We start from the raw sequence: 14,638 nt of genomic DNA, 5'->3' as shown, positions 1-14,638 counted from the left end.
TCTCAAGGGCATTTTCCTTTACTTACTGAAATTAGGCATTCAATTACTCCCATCCCAAAACTATATATATATTATGGAACATATCCACATACAAACACAAACATTCTTACCATATGATCATTCCATTCTTGTTATATAAGCAATAACTCACGATATCATCACATAGTTGTATTTTCATCATCATGATCATTTCCTAGAACATCTGTATCAATTCAGGAAAAAAAGTAAAAAGAAAACAGAAAAAAATGCATACGTACCATACATCTTACCCCTCCCTTTCATTGATCACTAGCATTTCAATCTACTAAATTTATTTTAACATTTGTTCCCCCTATTATTTATTTATTTTCAACCCATATGTTTTACTTGTCTGTTGATAAGGTAGATAAAAGGATCATCAGACACAAGGTTTTCACAATCACACAGTAACATTGTGAAAGCTATATCATTATACAATCATCTTCAAGAAACATGGCTACTGGAACACAGCTCTACATTTTTAGGCAGTTCCCTCCAGCCTCTCCATTACACCTTAGCTAAACCAGTGATATCTATTTAATGCGTAAGAATAACCTCCAGGGTATCTTTAGATTCTGTTTGGAATCTCTCAGCCCTTTTGGTTGAGGTTTTCTCAATCCCTTGATGCTGAGTCCCAGCTCATTCTAAGATTTCTGTCCCATGTTGCCAGGAAGGTTTACACTCCTGGGAGTCACGTCCCACATAGAGAGGGGGAGAGCAGTGAGTTTGCTTGTTGTGTTGGCTGAGAGAGAGAGGCCACATCTGAGCAACAGAAGAGGTTCTCTTGGGGGTGACTCTTAGTTTTAAGTAGGCTTAGACTATCCTTTGCAGGGTTAAGTTTCATATGTACAAACCCCAAGATTGGGGGCTCAGCCTATTGCCAAAACTATTTATATTTTAATAATGATTTGTTTATTAAGGTTAGCATTGCAAAGGTACTACTGAAAAAAAGAATTTTAACTGGGGAATTCTTTCAGAACACACATAGCCCATTCTGCAGCATTTCTGCTGTGCCTAACATTTCTAATCTCTAGGCTGAGCAGAAAGAATTCTAAACCAAGCCCATACCTCCCCCATCTTTCTTCACTCAACTCCTCCCCCATAGCTGCCTTAGCTGGTTCGTTCATATTTAGACCAGGTTTAAGAGGCCCTGAGGGCAGGGATAGCTGAGGTAAAAAGAATGAGGGCTGGTCTGTTGTATTTGCATTTGCAAGTTTTAAATGACGGCGATGGGATTTAAGACCCCTAAACTGGCTTTAATGTTTGATAAGAGTCCCTGTGCCCTTCTTTTAATTATTTCCAATTATTAGATCTATTTTGCTTAAAGCTGTTACCTGGACAATAGGAAAAGTCTTTGCCATTTCCTGAGGCAGCCCTCTGCTGTCTTTGGGAAATTCCAGATGGTGGTTTTGTTCTGTGTTAGTTTGAAAGCTGCTGGAACGCAGCATACCAGAAACAGAATGGCTTTTAAAAAGAGGAATTTAATGTTACAAGTTTAAAGTTCTAAAGAAGTGAAAGTGTCCAAACTAAGGCACCAACAAGAGGTTACCTTCCCTCGAGAAATGCCGAAGGGTAAGGCACATCTTTCTCAGCTAGGAAGTCACGTGGCTGGCATCTGCTGGTCCCTTGCTCCTGGGCTCCATTGCTTTCAGCCTCTGTTCCTATGAGGGTTGCTCACTGCTCTAGTTTGCTAGCTGCTGGCATGCAATATACCAGAAACAGGGCGGCTTTCAAAAGGGGGAATTTAAGTTGCAGGTCCACAGTTCTAAGGCCGTGAAAATGTCCAATCTAAGGCATGCAGGGACATATTCCTTGGTTCAAGAAGGCTGATGACATTCAGGGTTTCTCTCTCAACTGCAAAGGCACAAAGCAAATATAGAGGCATCTGCTAGCTTTCTCTCCCAGCTTCTTATTTCAAGAATAGGAAATAAGACTTTCATCTCCAAAGGTCTCTGGCTGTGTGGGCTCTGTGGCTTTTTCCAAAATAGTTCCCTCTTAAGGGCTCCAGTAAGCAACCCCACCTTGAATGGGTGGAGACACACTTCCATGGAAATCATCTAATCAAAAGTTACCACCCACAACTGGGTGAGTCACATCTCCATGGATAATTAAACTCTCACCCAGCAATACTGAATGAGTATTAAAGGACATGGCTTTTCTGGGGTCCACAAATTCAAACCAGCACCCTCACATTGCTTCTCTGGGGCTGGTTTTCATCTCATGGCTTCCCTTGGCTCTCTCCAGATTCTGGCTTGCTTAACATCTCATGGTAACGTCTGCTGGGTTCCAACCATCTCCAAACATCTGTGCCTCTGTTCTCCATGTGTCCCCATCTGTGTCAGCTCTGCTGTGAGGTTTCTGTGAACTCTGAGGCTTCTGTTGTTTCTGTTGGCTCTGTCATTTCTGACTCTCTCCAAAATATTTCCTCTTTTAAAGGATTCCATTAAATGAATCAAGACCCACCTGGAATGGGTGGAGTCACATCTCCCTTTAATCAAAAAGTCACACCCAGAATTGAGAGTGTCACATTTCTGTGGAGAAAATCTAATCAGAAGTTTCCACCCTACAATTTTGAATCAGGATTAGGAGAAACGGCTACCTCACCAAGATTGAATGCCTCCTCAAGATTGAATCAGGATTAAAACATGGTTTTTCTGGGGTACATAATACTTTCAAACAGGCACATCTTCCAATGTCCAGGTTGGTTTACAGTCATTACAAATACTAATGTCTTGAACCATGGTGCCTAGAGGGTTGCTTCTTTTCTCTCTGGGACTCCAGGAGTACTAATTATATATATATATATAACAGAAATACACTTTAAAAAAAGTTTTATTATGAAATATAACATATATGCAGGACAGTGATACATTTCAAAGCACAAGTAGTTAGAAAGAAAATTTCTAACAAGTAGTTAGAAAGAAAATTTCAAAATATAGTATGGGTTATGGTTCCACAATTTCAGGTATTTCCTCTAGCTGTTCTAACACAGTAGAAACTAAGAAGAAATATTTCATATAATGATTCAGCAGTCATAATCATTTGTTAAACCCTGTCTTTTCTGTTACAACTTCTCCCTCTCATTTCAGCCTTCTCACAATTTTCAGGGGTAGTTGGGCAATGACCACTCGAACTTCCTAATGTTGATAAGGGGTTTTGACAGTATGGGGTAGGGGGAGCAACTGGTTGATGGTCTTGGAGAAACTGGTATCTCTGGGTTTCGGGGTTTATTTGGCATAGGAACAGTTGGTTTTAAGTTTCTGAAAAATAAACTTAATAAGTAAAACTATTATAGAGTCAGAGATAGAGCCCAGAGTATTGTTTAGGGTTTTCAGGAATACTGTTGGTTGGGGCTTGGCATACCGTGGCAATTTGCAATATCTGGCTGAAGCTTGCATAAGAGTAACCTCCAGAATGACCTCTTGACTCTATTTAAAATCTCTTGCCACTGGAACATTATTTTGTTACATTTCTTTTCCCCCTTTTGGTCAAGAAGGCATCATCAATCCCATGATGCCAGGGCCGGGCTCATCCCTGTGGTGTCATGTCCCACATTGCCAGGGAGACTTACACCCCTGCAAGTCATGCCCATGTAGGGGGATAATGAGTTTATTTGCAGAGTTGGGGTTAGAGAGAGAGGCCACTTCTGAGCCCACAAAAGAAGTTCTCTGGAAGTAACCCTTAAGCCTAATTATAGGTAGACTTAGCTTCCCCGTTACAGAAATAAATTTTGTAAGAGCAAGCCTCAAAATCGAGAGCTTTGGCTTATTGAACTGGAAGTCCCTAATGCTTGAGAGAATATCAGGAGTGTCTCAGATGGGAAAGTTTGATAGTTCCATATTTCTTCTCTAGTCTCTCACAGGACTTTGCAAATACTTCTTATTATCTGCCCAACATACTCTGGAATGCATCAGGGTAGTACAATTAAGCTATACAGAATTACAAGAACTCATTCCCTACCCTAGGGTCCATTTAAGTAAACTTGCCAGACAGGTTAAGTTAGATAGTGTGCTACAGAAAATTTAAATTTGGAACCAAATAAACATCTCTTCCTTTGGTCTCACACAGAAGCTGAAGTTTTAAAATATAGACACTTATCATTCTTTACTCTGTTTTCTAATTTACCTTAGTCCCAACCAGAACACCTTCATTCATACCTCCAATTGAAATCTGATCTCTTTTTCAGCGTCTTTAACAGTTGCTGCATGGAATAACACTGACTTTCAGAGTTATTCTGAGTCTTAGGTGTCACACAGGCACCCATTGATCCAAGGAACTACCAGGTTATAAACAAAGAGCACAGCATCTCAGAATTGAGAAATAGCACTTAAAACTCAGAAATAAATGCAACTGGTGTAAGAGTTTACAATACAGGCCCTAATGTTCTTATAAGTATTTTTTATATGAGACCATACAATATTTTTCCTTTTGTTTCGGGCTTAATTTCCTCAACATAAGGTCCTCAGGTTCATTCACCTCGTTGCATACCTCACGACATCACACCTTTCTGTAGCTGCACAGTATTTCATCATATGTATACACCACAGTTTTCCCTTCTGCTCATCAGTAGATAGACTCTTCAGCCATCTCCATCCATTGGCTGCTGTAAATAATGCCGCCATAAACATCAGTTGCAAATGTTTATTTGAGTCCCTGCTTTCAGTTCTTCCAAGCATATATTCCTACTAACAGGATTGCCTAATCAAATGGTGACCCTATATTTAGCCTCCAGTGACTGCTACATTGACCTCTGGAGGGGCTGCACCATTCTGCTTCTCTACCCGTATTAAATAGGTATACTTCTCTCTCCCCATTTTCTCCAGCACTTTGGGGATGGGTAATCCCAGCTCATAGCCAGTGATTTCCTCTCCTGGAAAACTCAGCTTCCCTTTGCCCCTGCTTGACCCCTTCTAACCTTGAACATATTATACACATATTTCTTTATATATATATATATATATATATATATATATATATATATTTATAGTAAACAACAAACATACAAACATTCTATACATGGTGTACAATCATTGGGTCACAACATCATCACATAGTTGTATACACATATTTTTGTGCGCTGACTAGGGATTAAGCAGCATGCTGACCCCTGAGGTCTGGGCTTCTCTGGAGGGTCCTCTTTCTAGGGATGGACCCACAGTGAACACATAACAAATGAAACAAGATAATTTCAATGTTGAGTGCCCTGAAGACAATAAACGGGAGTGAGGGTATAGACTGTGTGCTGAGCAGTAGAGCTTAATCAGAGAAGGCTTTTGGAAGCAGGTAACATAAAAGGAAACAAATGATGAGAATGCCAGCTTGGTGAACAGCAAGTGCAAAGGCACTGAGGCTGGGTGAGGGCTGGTACACTGGACCCCCAGTGAGAATGCTGTTGGCTGGTTGGAAATGAGTCAGGGGGAGAGAGGAGTTTGCTGAGGTGGAAAGGAACCTGGTCATGAAGGGCCTTCAGGTGAACCACTGAGGGCTTAAACGAGAAAGAACTTGACCCAGTTTGGCTGTTCTATGGTGAACGGCTTGGGGAGGACCAGAGAGGAGACAGGAGCCTGGAGGCTAAGTTGTACTGCAACACCTTATGCCCCCTGTGGACCTCCTCCCACTTTGCGTCCCTCCGTGGAAACTTAAATGCAGTTGGGGGCCAGAAACTGGGAGGTGATCAGATTGGATTTCGGCTGGAGGAGGTTCCACAGGATCTTTTCAAATCTGCCTCTAACTAGATCCCAGCCTGTCCTGTCCTCCCACCCTGGAAACCTCAGCCTGCCTCGCCCTGACCCGTCCAGACCCTCGCCTCCTCCCCACCCCCATCCCTTCTTTGAAATTTTCCAAATCCCCCTCTAGTGCCTGGAACCTGACAGTGCCGTCCAGGCGAGGTGCTCCAAGATGGGGTACGGGACGCAAGCCTCCTATCTCTGTAATTACCTCTCCCACCCTCTCTCTGTCCCTTTATCCCGCGTGTGCGCGTAGGTGGGGGGGGGGGGGGCTGGGGGAGGGCAGATGCCCCAGGACCCTAGGGGGTCGCCCCCGCCCGGTGGTCCGCCTCAGTTCCAACAGCAATGCACGTTACTTCTTTCACGGGATCATGTAAAATGGGATCGCCGGGATGGTGATCGGGTGATTCCAAATGTTTATATAGACACTGCCGCTCGCGGGCGGCCCCAGTACTCCGGAGACTGATCGCGAGCTGCCTTGGGCATCGCTTCTCACGTGGGCATGGGAGCGTCCCTCTGCCCCGCGAATGCAAAGCGCTGACCAGAGACGTGCAGCGAACGCGTTTCCTTCCTTCTGGGGAGGTGACCCTGGCGTGGGGGTTCCTAAGGGGGACCCGACGGGGGATGGGGAGAGTGCCGCGCTCTGGAAGCCTGAATCTGGGGCAGTCGGGCAAACAGAGACCCAGGGCTGCAGGCTCCGGGAGAGGCGCGGGGCGGGCGGGCGCGAGTCGAGCCTCGGCCTCTCCATCCCCCAAGCCCCGCGGGCTGGGGCTCGGCTCCCGGCTTCGCTCCTCGGGTTATGTAACCCCGGAACGTGGCAGCCGGGTGAGCAAAGGAATTGCAGAGAGGCTGGAAGAAAGGAGAGAGGAGAGGCGGGGCCGGGAAGGGTGAGGGGAACGCCTCCTCTGGCTGGGACTCTTGGCTGTATTTCCGAAGGATTCCTGGCGGGCCTGCTCTCCCCCTGCGCCCCAGCCCCCGCCTCGGTCTCCCCTCGCTCCCTCTCTCTCCTGTCCCGCCCGCTTGGGCAAGGGACCTCTCTGCCACTGTATGTATTTCCCTCTCGGGTTGTAACTTCCCTCCCAAAGTTCTCAGCTTTGCTGCCTTGGCCAAGTCAAGTAGCGACTCTGAGCCTCAGTTTACCAGTTTGTAATATGAGGTTTAATTGAGAGGGCACGTGAAAAGTGCCTGGCATCGTGCATGGTGCAAAGTAGGTGTCCACTGTGAGACGGCCGCCTCACGGAATTCAGCGAAATCGAGCGTCAAGGGACTTTGCAGACTGTAAAGGGCAGCGCACGAGGGAGGCTCCTTGGCTCCGGACGACCCGAGGAGGGGGCGGGGGCGGGGGGTTCAGGGACCTCGGGCAGCGCAGCCCGCAGCCCGCAGCCCCTCGGGGGGCCGCCCGGCTCGCTCCGCCCAGGCTCTCCCCTCCTCTCGCAGTCGAGCGGCCCGCAGCGAGCTGTGGGCGGGCCGGAGGCGGCCGAGGGGCGTGCGGCGGGGACGGCAGAGGCGAGCAGGAAGGGGCGGGGGGCTGCAGAGCACCGCGCAGGAAGAGACGGGCTGGTCGGCGGCGGCGGACTCGGCGCGCCCGCACCTCCAGGTCCCCGCCATGTGGGCTTTCCTGGTCGCCTTGGCCGTCCTCGCGCCTGCCGTCGGCCTGGGTCTCGGGGCGCCCGGCACCGCTGCGCTGGGCCTGGCGCCAACCGCGGCCACCGAGGCCGCGACTCCGACCCCGGCCCAGCAGCCGGTGCTGGACAGAGGTGAGCCCCCAGACCGGGTCCCGGTTCTCCGCGTTAGAACCGTCCCCCAACTCCGTCCCCGGTGTGGTGACCCCTCCTCAACGCACACGCACACACACACACACACACACACACACGCACGCACGCACACGCGCGCACACACAGACATGCACGCACGCACCCCTCCCCGCCAGGGCGCAGAGTCTGCTGACTCAGCAACCCCGTTCCCGCCTGACCGAGTCAGCAGCCTCAGGACCCGCGCTAGCGGACCCGCGGCTCCTTCCAGCCCACAGCCTTCCCTTTTTACAAATGGGGAAACTGAGGCCCAGAGCTGCGAGAAGCGAGGGGGAAGAAAGGGTGAGAAGAAGTACAGACGAAGGCACGGAGAATTAACAGGCGCGGAGTAAAAGGAAGGGAGTGGGTTGACGGCGAGTGCCAGGGTTAGAGGGAGAGAACAAGAGAAAAGTAAGGAGAGCAAAGCTGAGGCTTGTGGGGAAGGGGAGAGGCAGGCTCCTTGATTCCCAGCTTTTCAGTTGTGGGAACGTAGAGGAAGAGCTTAGGGGATGGCAGTCAAGGAGGACTTCTCAGAGAAACTGGGTCCTAAAGGGGCAGTATCTCTGAATCAGGGAGAATTTAAAGAGAGACAATGGAAAGGAGGAGGAAACTGCATGTGCAAAGATACTGGGGCACCAGGCACAAAAATGTCCAGCATGTTCCTGAAGCAGCTGCGAAGCTTGGGTGGAGAGTTGGTGGTCTCTGCCCTGGTGCTGAAGGATGAGCAGGATGCGAGCTCAGACCTAGAAAACTGAGCATCCAGGCAGATCGATTTAAAGACAGAGCATTTTGTCCCAGAGGGCAGATGCAGTAATGATGGCACAGAGGCTTGAGACTCAATCTAGAGCTAGCTTTTCCTAGCTTTCCCAGAGCTAGGAAAAGTGCCCCAAAGGGCATCTGGGGTGAAATGTGAAGGAGGAGTGGGAATTTGGCAATGGAGTCAGAGGGGTGGAGGATGTTACATGGGAGGGAACAGCCAATGCAAATCCCAGCAGGAAAGAACCAAACTCAGCTCTTTGGAGCAAACAGTTCCTAGTGGCTGGGTATGGTTCTCCACTGGAGAGTTCAGAGGTGAGGCTGGCCAAGCTGCAGTCATGTCAGGAAGAGAAAGGAGGAAGGAGCCAAGGAAGTGGCTGGAGAGGTGGGTTGGAGTCAGACTGCAGGCTTCGAATGCCATGTTCAGGCCCTTAGATAGCCATGGTAGAGCCTGCTGTGGGCTTGTATGCTTCTGGGACTGGGAGAACTCTCCATCTAGGGTCTCCAGTCATTTCTCTCACTCCCTATGTAGTGCCTTCCTGGTCCCCAGGGACCCCGAAAAAGAATTTCCAGGTTCGCATCATCAAGAAGAAAAAAGTCTTCCTGAGGAAGCGAAAGAAGCTAACTCACCCCAGTCCCTCAGTGACCACCAGCTCCCCTGTGACCACCAGTCCCACAGGAGACCTTGAGCTCCCTGACAAGCGAGAACCAGGTATTGTCCCTCTACCCACCTGTGTAGGCCCCCTCGCCCTCTCAGTCTGCCCTGACCAACCTCTCCCAGGTTGCATCTCACTGCTCTGTTCCTGCTTCAGGCTGTCCCCCTTTGGGCCTGGAATCCCTGCGAGTTTCAGATCACCAGCTTGAGGCATCCACCAGCCAGTCCTTTGGTCTTGGACCACACCGAGGGCGTCTCAACATCCAGGTCAGCAGCCCTTGCCCAGAGCCTATGTCTCAGGGTTAGGCAAGGCAACCCCTGGCCCCCCCCCCCCCCAAACCTGGCCCACCTCACAAGGGCCTGATTGCTGCATCCTGTGCCCACAGTCTGGCCTGGAGGATGGAGACCTGTATGACGGGGCCTGGTGTGCTGAGCAGCAGGATACCGAGCCATGGCTTCAGGTGGATGCCAGGCACCCCACTCGATTCTCAGGCATCATCACGCAGGGCAGGAACTCTGTCTGGAGGTGAGGCACCGGAGAGCTGGGGTGTTGGGGAATTTGGGAGGTACCAGTGATCACGCCCACTTTCCTGCCCAGGTACGACTGGGTCACGTCCTACAAGGTCCAGTTCAGCAACGACAGTCGGATTTGGTGGGGGAGCAGGAACCGCAGCAGTGGGATGGATGCGGTGAGTGGGCCGTGGTGGCTGGAGCCCCCCCTTTGCCAGGAGTTGGGTACCCAGCCCATTGAAGAGTGCTGGGATGGTCTAGGACTCCTCTGGGGACAAGGAGGAGATACCTGCTCTGGGAACCCAGGAAAAAGCGGGCTGGTGTCAGGATAGGTGGCATCTAGCGGGCAGCCACAGGAGCCAGCATGGTTTGGAACATGCCTCCTCAGGTACTTCCACTCACAGTTGGTACAGCTTTGTGCCACAGCTTCCTGCTGGAGGGCCCCTTCTAGTGATGGGCCTCTGGTCCCTTGTCACTCTTCGGCTTCCTCCTGCCTCTGGCTTCCCCACTTTCTCAACCAGGCAGTGGGGTGGGGTCCTGGCTAACTTGAGCATTGGCTGCCCCTAAGGCTTATGGCCACATCGATCTGATCAGCTGTGACCAAGCCACAAACCATTGCCACCTGCGGCTGCCTGGACGCAGGGCTGTGAGTTTTTCTCGTCAGAGAGCTGATCTCCAGCCTGACCCACCCAGGGCAGGTTAGGTGGTAAGCTTGGAGACCTGAGCTCCTTCCTGGTATGTCCCCAGGTATTTCCTGCTAATTCAGACCCAGAAACACCAGTGCTGAACCTCCTGCCAGAGCCCCAGGTTGCCCGCTTCATCCGCCTGCTGCCCCAGACCTGGCTCCAGGGAGGAGCGTCTTGTCTCCGGGCGGAGATCCTGGCCTGTCCAGTCTCAGGTGGGCAATGGGGCAAGGCCTGGATGGGTGGGGTTGCTGCAGGTTGCACCCTTGCACCCTCCATTGTGAACTTGCCCTCCACCAGATCCTAACAGCCTGTTCCCTGAGACCCCTCTGCAGGGATCTTCTGATCAGCTGGACTTTCAGCATCATAATTATAAAGCCATGAGGAAGGTCAGATATAACCTCTGTGACTGGGTGGGAGGGCCTGCCTCAGGCTCTCCCCACCCGGGCATGGCTCACTATGACTCCCCTCAGGGTCCCCTGTAGCCACCCCCCACCTTCCCTTTGCCCATTTCATTCATTATGACCCCTCTCCCTGGCCCCATTCTCACCCGCTTCTGTGTCTGCTGCTCTTCCCTTCTGGCGATGCCCCATGGGAGGGGACCACCACTGACATCTCTAAGTCCCTCCGTGGTGGTCTGACCCCGGGGTCTAATCCTCCTTCCCCCCATGCCCTGCTGCACCCCGGCCTCAGCTGATGAAGGAGGTGAACGATCAGTGCCCCAACATCACCCGCATCTACAGCATCGGGAAGAGCCACCAGGGCCTGAAGCTGTACGTGATGGAACTGTCAGACCATCCTGGGCAGCACGAGCTGGGTACCGACAGGTGGGGTGGAGAGAGGCGGGCACGGGACAGGGGCTCCGGGCATGAGCCAGCGGCCAGCCCCCGTGTCTCCCAGGGGAGCCCGAGGTGCGCTACGTGGCCGGCATGCACGGGAACGAGGCCCTGGGGCGGGAGTTGCTCCTGCTCCTGATGCAGTACTTGTGCCATGAGTTCCTGCGAGGGGACCCGCGGGTCACCCGGCTGCTCTCGGAGATGCGCATCCACCTGCTGCCCTCCATGAACCCTGATGGCTACGAGACCGCCTACCGCCGGGTAGGCCGCCTGGTGCGAGGGCTGCTGCCCCTTCCGCCCTGGCGTCCGTGGTCTGACCCACCCTTCTTCCCTGGCAGGGCTCGGAGCTGGTGGGCTGGGCAGAGGGCCGCTGGAACCACCAGGGCATTGACCTTAACCACAACTTCGCTGACCTCAACACACCACTGTGGGATGCGGAGGAGGACGGCCTGGTGCCACACGCCGTCCCCAACCACCACCTGCCACTGCCCACGTACTACACCCTGCCCAATGCCACTGTGAGTATTCTGGGGGTGGCCACCCTGGGGGCGCTTGTCTCCTGTCCTTCCTGACCCGTCTCTGTCCAGGTGGCTCCCGAAACGTGGGCAGTGATCAAGTGGATGGAGCGGATCCCCTTTGTGTTGAGTGCCAACCTCCACGGGGGCGAGCTCGTGGTGTCCTACCCGTTCGACATGACTCGGACCCCGTGGGCTGCGCGGGAACTCACGCCCACGCCCGACGACCCCGTGTTTCGCTGGCTCAGCACGGTCTACGCGGGCACGAACCCGGCCATGCAGGACACAGACCGCCGGCCCTGCCACAACCAAGACTTCTCCTTGCACGGCAACATCATCAACGGGGCCGACTGGCACACGGTCCCTGGGAGTGCGTGCCCTAGGGGAGGAGTCAGCCCGCTCCCCGAGGAAGGCAGCGGGCCGTTACATATGCGATGGGTGTCGGTGCCCCGTGGCCGGGTCTCCCAGGGGAGGGTGGGGCTGCCATGCTGCCTCCTGAGGCTCCAGTGTCTGTGGTACCCCCAGGCATGAATGACTTCAGCTACTTGTACACCAACTGCTTTGAGGTCACCGTGGAGCTGTCCTGTGACAAGTTCCCTCACGAGAACGAGCTGCCCCAGGAGTGGGAGAACAACAAAGAAGCCCTCCTCACCTACCTTGAGCAGGTTGGGTCTGCATTCCCCAGGTCCTCAGCCCTCCTGAGTCACTCCCACCACCTGTCAGCTCCTCGTTTCGGCTGCAGTTTCCACCAGGGGGTCTTCTAAGGTCCAGTGGGAGATTCAAGTGCACATGGTGCCGGGGGCTGCACTTGGCATCAGGTTGACGTAGAAGTCTCAGAAATGACCCCCAGGAGACGAGTGCAGGAACTTCCCTGGCACAGAAACTGCATGATCTGCAGGAAGGAGCATGTATCTCTTGTATTGGCTCCATAGGCAAAGCTTCTGAGGTTTCTGCAAAAGACAAATCCAGCAACAGGAATCACCGAACTTGGGGAAGCTTAAAAATGTGGGTCCTATCAGGTGCTGAAAGTTCTCGCAGTCCAGAGGCCATTTCTCAATCAAGAAACATTTTTTTTTTATCAAAAGCAGTGTCACCCAGCAACAGAGTAGACACACTGCCCTTATCAGATTGAAGGGGAACAGAGCCAGAGGGACCACAGAAGGTCACAGTCGCAGGCGGGGGGACAGAGGGTCCTGAGAACCTTTCCCTGCACAGGTACGCATGGGCATAGCAGGCGTTGTGCTGGACAAGGACACGGGGCTCGGGATCGCCGACGCCATCATTGCCGTGGATGGGATTAACCATGACGTCACGACAGGTGTGTGCATGTGCGTGTTGTATGTGTGCACACGCGCGTGCTGGAGGGCTTTAGGCCAGGCAGGTCCTGACCGAGTGCTCCTCACTCTCCTCAGCGTGGGGCGGGGATTACTGGAGGCTGCTGACCCCAGGGGACTACGTGGTGAGCGCCAGTGCCGAGGGCTACCACACCGCGACACGGAACTGCCGGGTCACCTTTGAAGAGGGCCCTGCCCCTTGCAATTTCCACCTCACCAAGACTCCCAAACAGAGACTGCGAGAGCTGCTGGCAGCAGGGGCCAAGGTTCCCCCAGACCTCCGGAGGCGGCTGGAACGGCTGAGGGAACAGAAGGGTTAACACCTCCAGCAGAGGCGCCCCAGAGCCTTGGGCAGGCTGGACCTGCTAGAACTGAGTGGGGGTGGGGAAGGGGGGGAGGGACGAAGTGGGGGAAGAGGTGCTTGGGCTCATTAAAGCTACTGGGCACCTTGGCTAGGCTTCCTGTGGTCACTGTGTCCCGGGTCGTCCCCTGGGGCACCCTCAGCCTGCCCCACAACTCCTGTCTTCTCAGTGGATTTCTGGGGTGCTACCCGGGCTCCTCTCAAACCCAGGGCTTGGCAGAACAACTCATCTCTGCCCATCACTTCTGCTCCAGGCTCCTCTATGGAGCTGTTAAACATTCTCCTCAGTGCCGTGCATCCAAGGAGTCAAGGAGAAACGGTGCAAACTCTCAGCCTCATGGGCTCCCAGTCAAAAGGGAGGGGGCAGGGGGACAATGAAATCCACTCTAACTAGTTTTTAAAACATCTTAGGAAGCTTGACACAATCTCCAGGAGGGCTAGAAACCGGGCTTGGATGCCACACAACCAGAAACAACATGGCCAGTGGCAACAAAGAAGGAGAAATGCCCAACCCTGCTGTGGAATATTCTAGAGGAATTGCCACTCTCACCATCTGGCCACTTGTTCATAAAGTATATTATTTTACATATTTCTGAATTTGATTTGCTAATGTTTTGGTAAGGAATTTTCCATCTATATTTATGAGGGATCTCGGGGTCTGTAGTTGAATTCTTTTGTACTGTTTTTGTCTGGTTTTGGTATCAAGCTAATAACAGCTTCATGAAATAAATTGGCAAGTGCTCCCTCCTCTTCTATTTTCTGGATGAGATTGTATAGAGTTGGTGTTAAATTCTTTAAGTATTTGGTGGAATTGTCCAGTGAGACCATATGGGCATGGAAGTCTGTTTTGGTGGAACTTTTAAAAGATGAATCCAATTTCCTTACTAATTATAGGGCTATTCAAATAATCTATTTCATTTTGAGTGAGTGTGGTAGTTCGTGTCTTTTGAAGAATGTGTCCTTTCCTATCTAAGTTGTCAAATATAAGTGTATAGAGTTATTTATGGTATTTCTTTATCATTTTGATGTTGACAGGCTCTGTAGTGGTATTCTGTTTCCTTCCTGTATTAGTGATTTGTGTCTTCTCTCTTTTTTTTTTTCCCTTTGTCAGTCTCTTTTTGCTCTCTTCAAAGAACCAGCTGTTTGTTTCATTGATTTTCTGTGTTTGTTTATAATTCATTGATTTCTGTTCTTACCTTTATTATATCATTCCTCCTGTTTACTCTGGGTTTGTTTAGTTTGCTCTCCTTTTTCTAAGTTCTTGAGTTGGGAGCTTAGATAATTGATTCGAGACTCTTTTTTCCTAGTGTATACATTTAATGATATAAATTTTTGTCTTAGCACTCTTTAGCTGTGCCCATAAATATGAATAGGCTATATTTTCATTTTTACTCAGTTCAGTATATTTTTAAATTTCCCTTGACACTTCCTCTTTGATTTAGGAATTATTTAGA

At 51.3% G+C, this 14,638-nt stretch overlaps 1 protein-coding gene across 1 annotated transcript; it reads left to right on the top strand.

Annotated features, from left to right (window-relative positions):
* Positions 1–7,291: 7,291 nt before the first annotated feature.
* CPXM1 (carboxypeptidase X, M14 family member 1) lies at positions 7,292–13,926 on the top strand. Its single transcript, XM_077112328.1, has 14 exons — positions 7,292–7,501; positions 8,823–9,002; positions 9,103–9,212; positions 9,332–9,471; positions 9,544–9,634; positions 10,203–10,353; positions 10,439–10,527; positions 10,832–10,955; positions 11,039–11,235; positions 11,313–11,492; positions 11,562–11,859; positions 12,015–12,154; positions 12,705–12,807; positions 12,902–13,926. Exons 1-14 carry the CDS (start codon positions 7,351–7,353, stop codon positions 13,141–13,143), a joined length of 2,196 nt encoding a protein of 731 aa, XP_076968443.1. The 5' UTR covers positions 7,292–7,350; the 3' UTR covers positions 13,144–13,926.
* The last annotated feature ends 712 nt before the right edge of the window (positions 13,927–14,638 follow it).

The sequence above is a fragment of the Tamandua tetradactyla genome, chromosome 1 (genome assembly GCF_023851605.1).
Source record: "Tamandua tetradactyla isolate mTamTet1 chromosome 1, mTamTet1.pri, whole genome shotgun sequence".
NCBI classification, from domain to species: domain Eukaryota; kingdom Metazoa; phylum Chordata; class Mammalia; order Pilosa; family Myrmecophagidae; genus Tamandua; species Tamandua tetradactyla.
Note: the sequence above shows the minus strand (reverse complement) of the source record. Positions and strands in the feature narration are given on the sequence as shown.

What these genes read in the sequence shown, in the direction of transcription:
- CPXM1 (XM_077112328.1), top strand. Translation starts at nt 7,351, where the DNA reads ATGTGGGCTTTCCTGGTCGCCTTGGCCGTCCTCGCGCCTGCCGTCGGC. An exon ending in GCAGCCGGTGCTGGACAGAG is followed by an intron (nt 7,502 to 8,822) that starts GTGAGCCCCCAG and finishes CTCCCTATGTAG; the next exon opens with TGCCTTCCTGGTCCCCAGGG. An exon ending in TAACCATGACGTCACGACAG is followed by an intron (nt 12,808 to 12,901) that starts GTGTGTGCATGT and finishes CACTCTCCTCAG; the next exon opens with CGTGGGGCGGGGATTACTGG.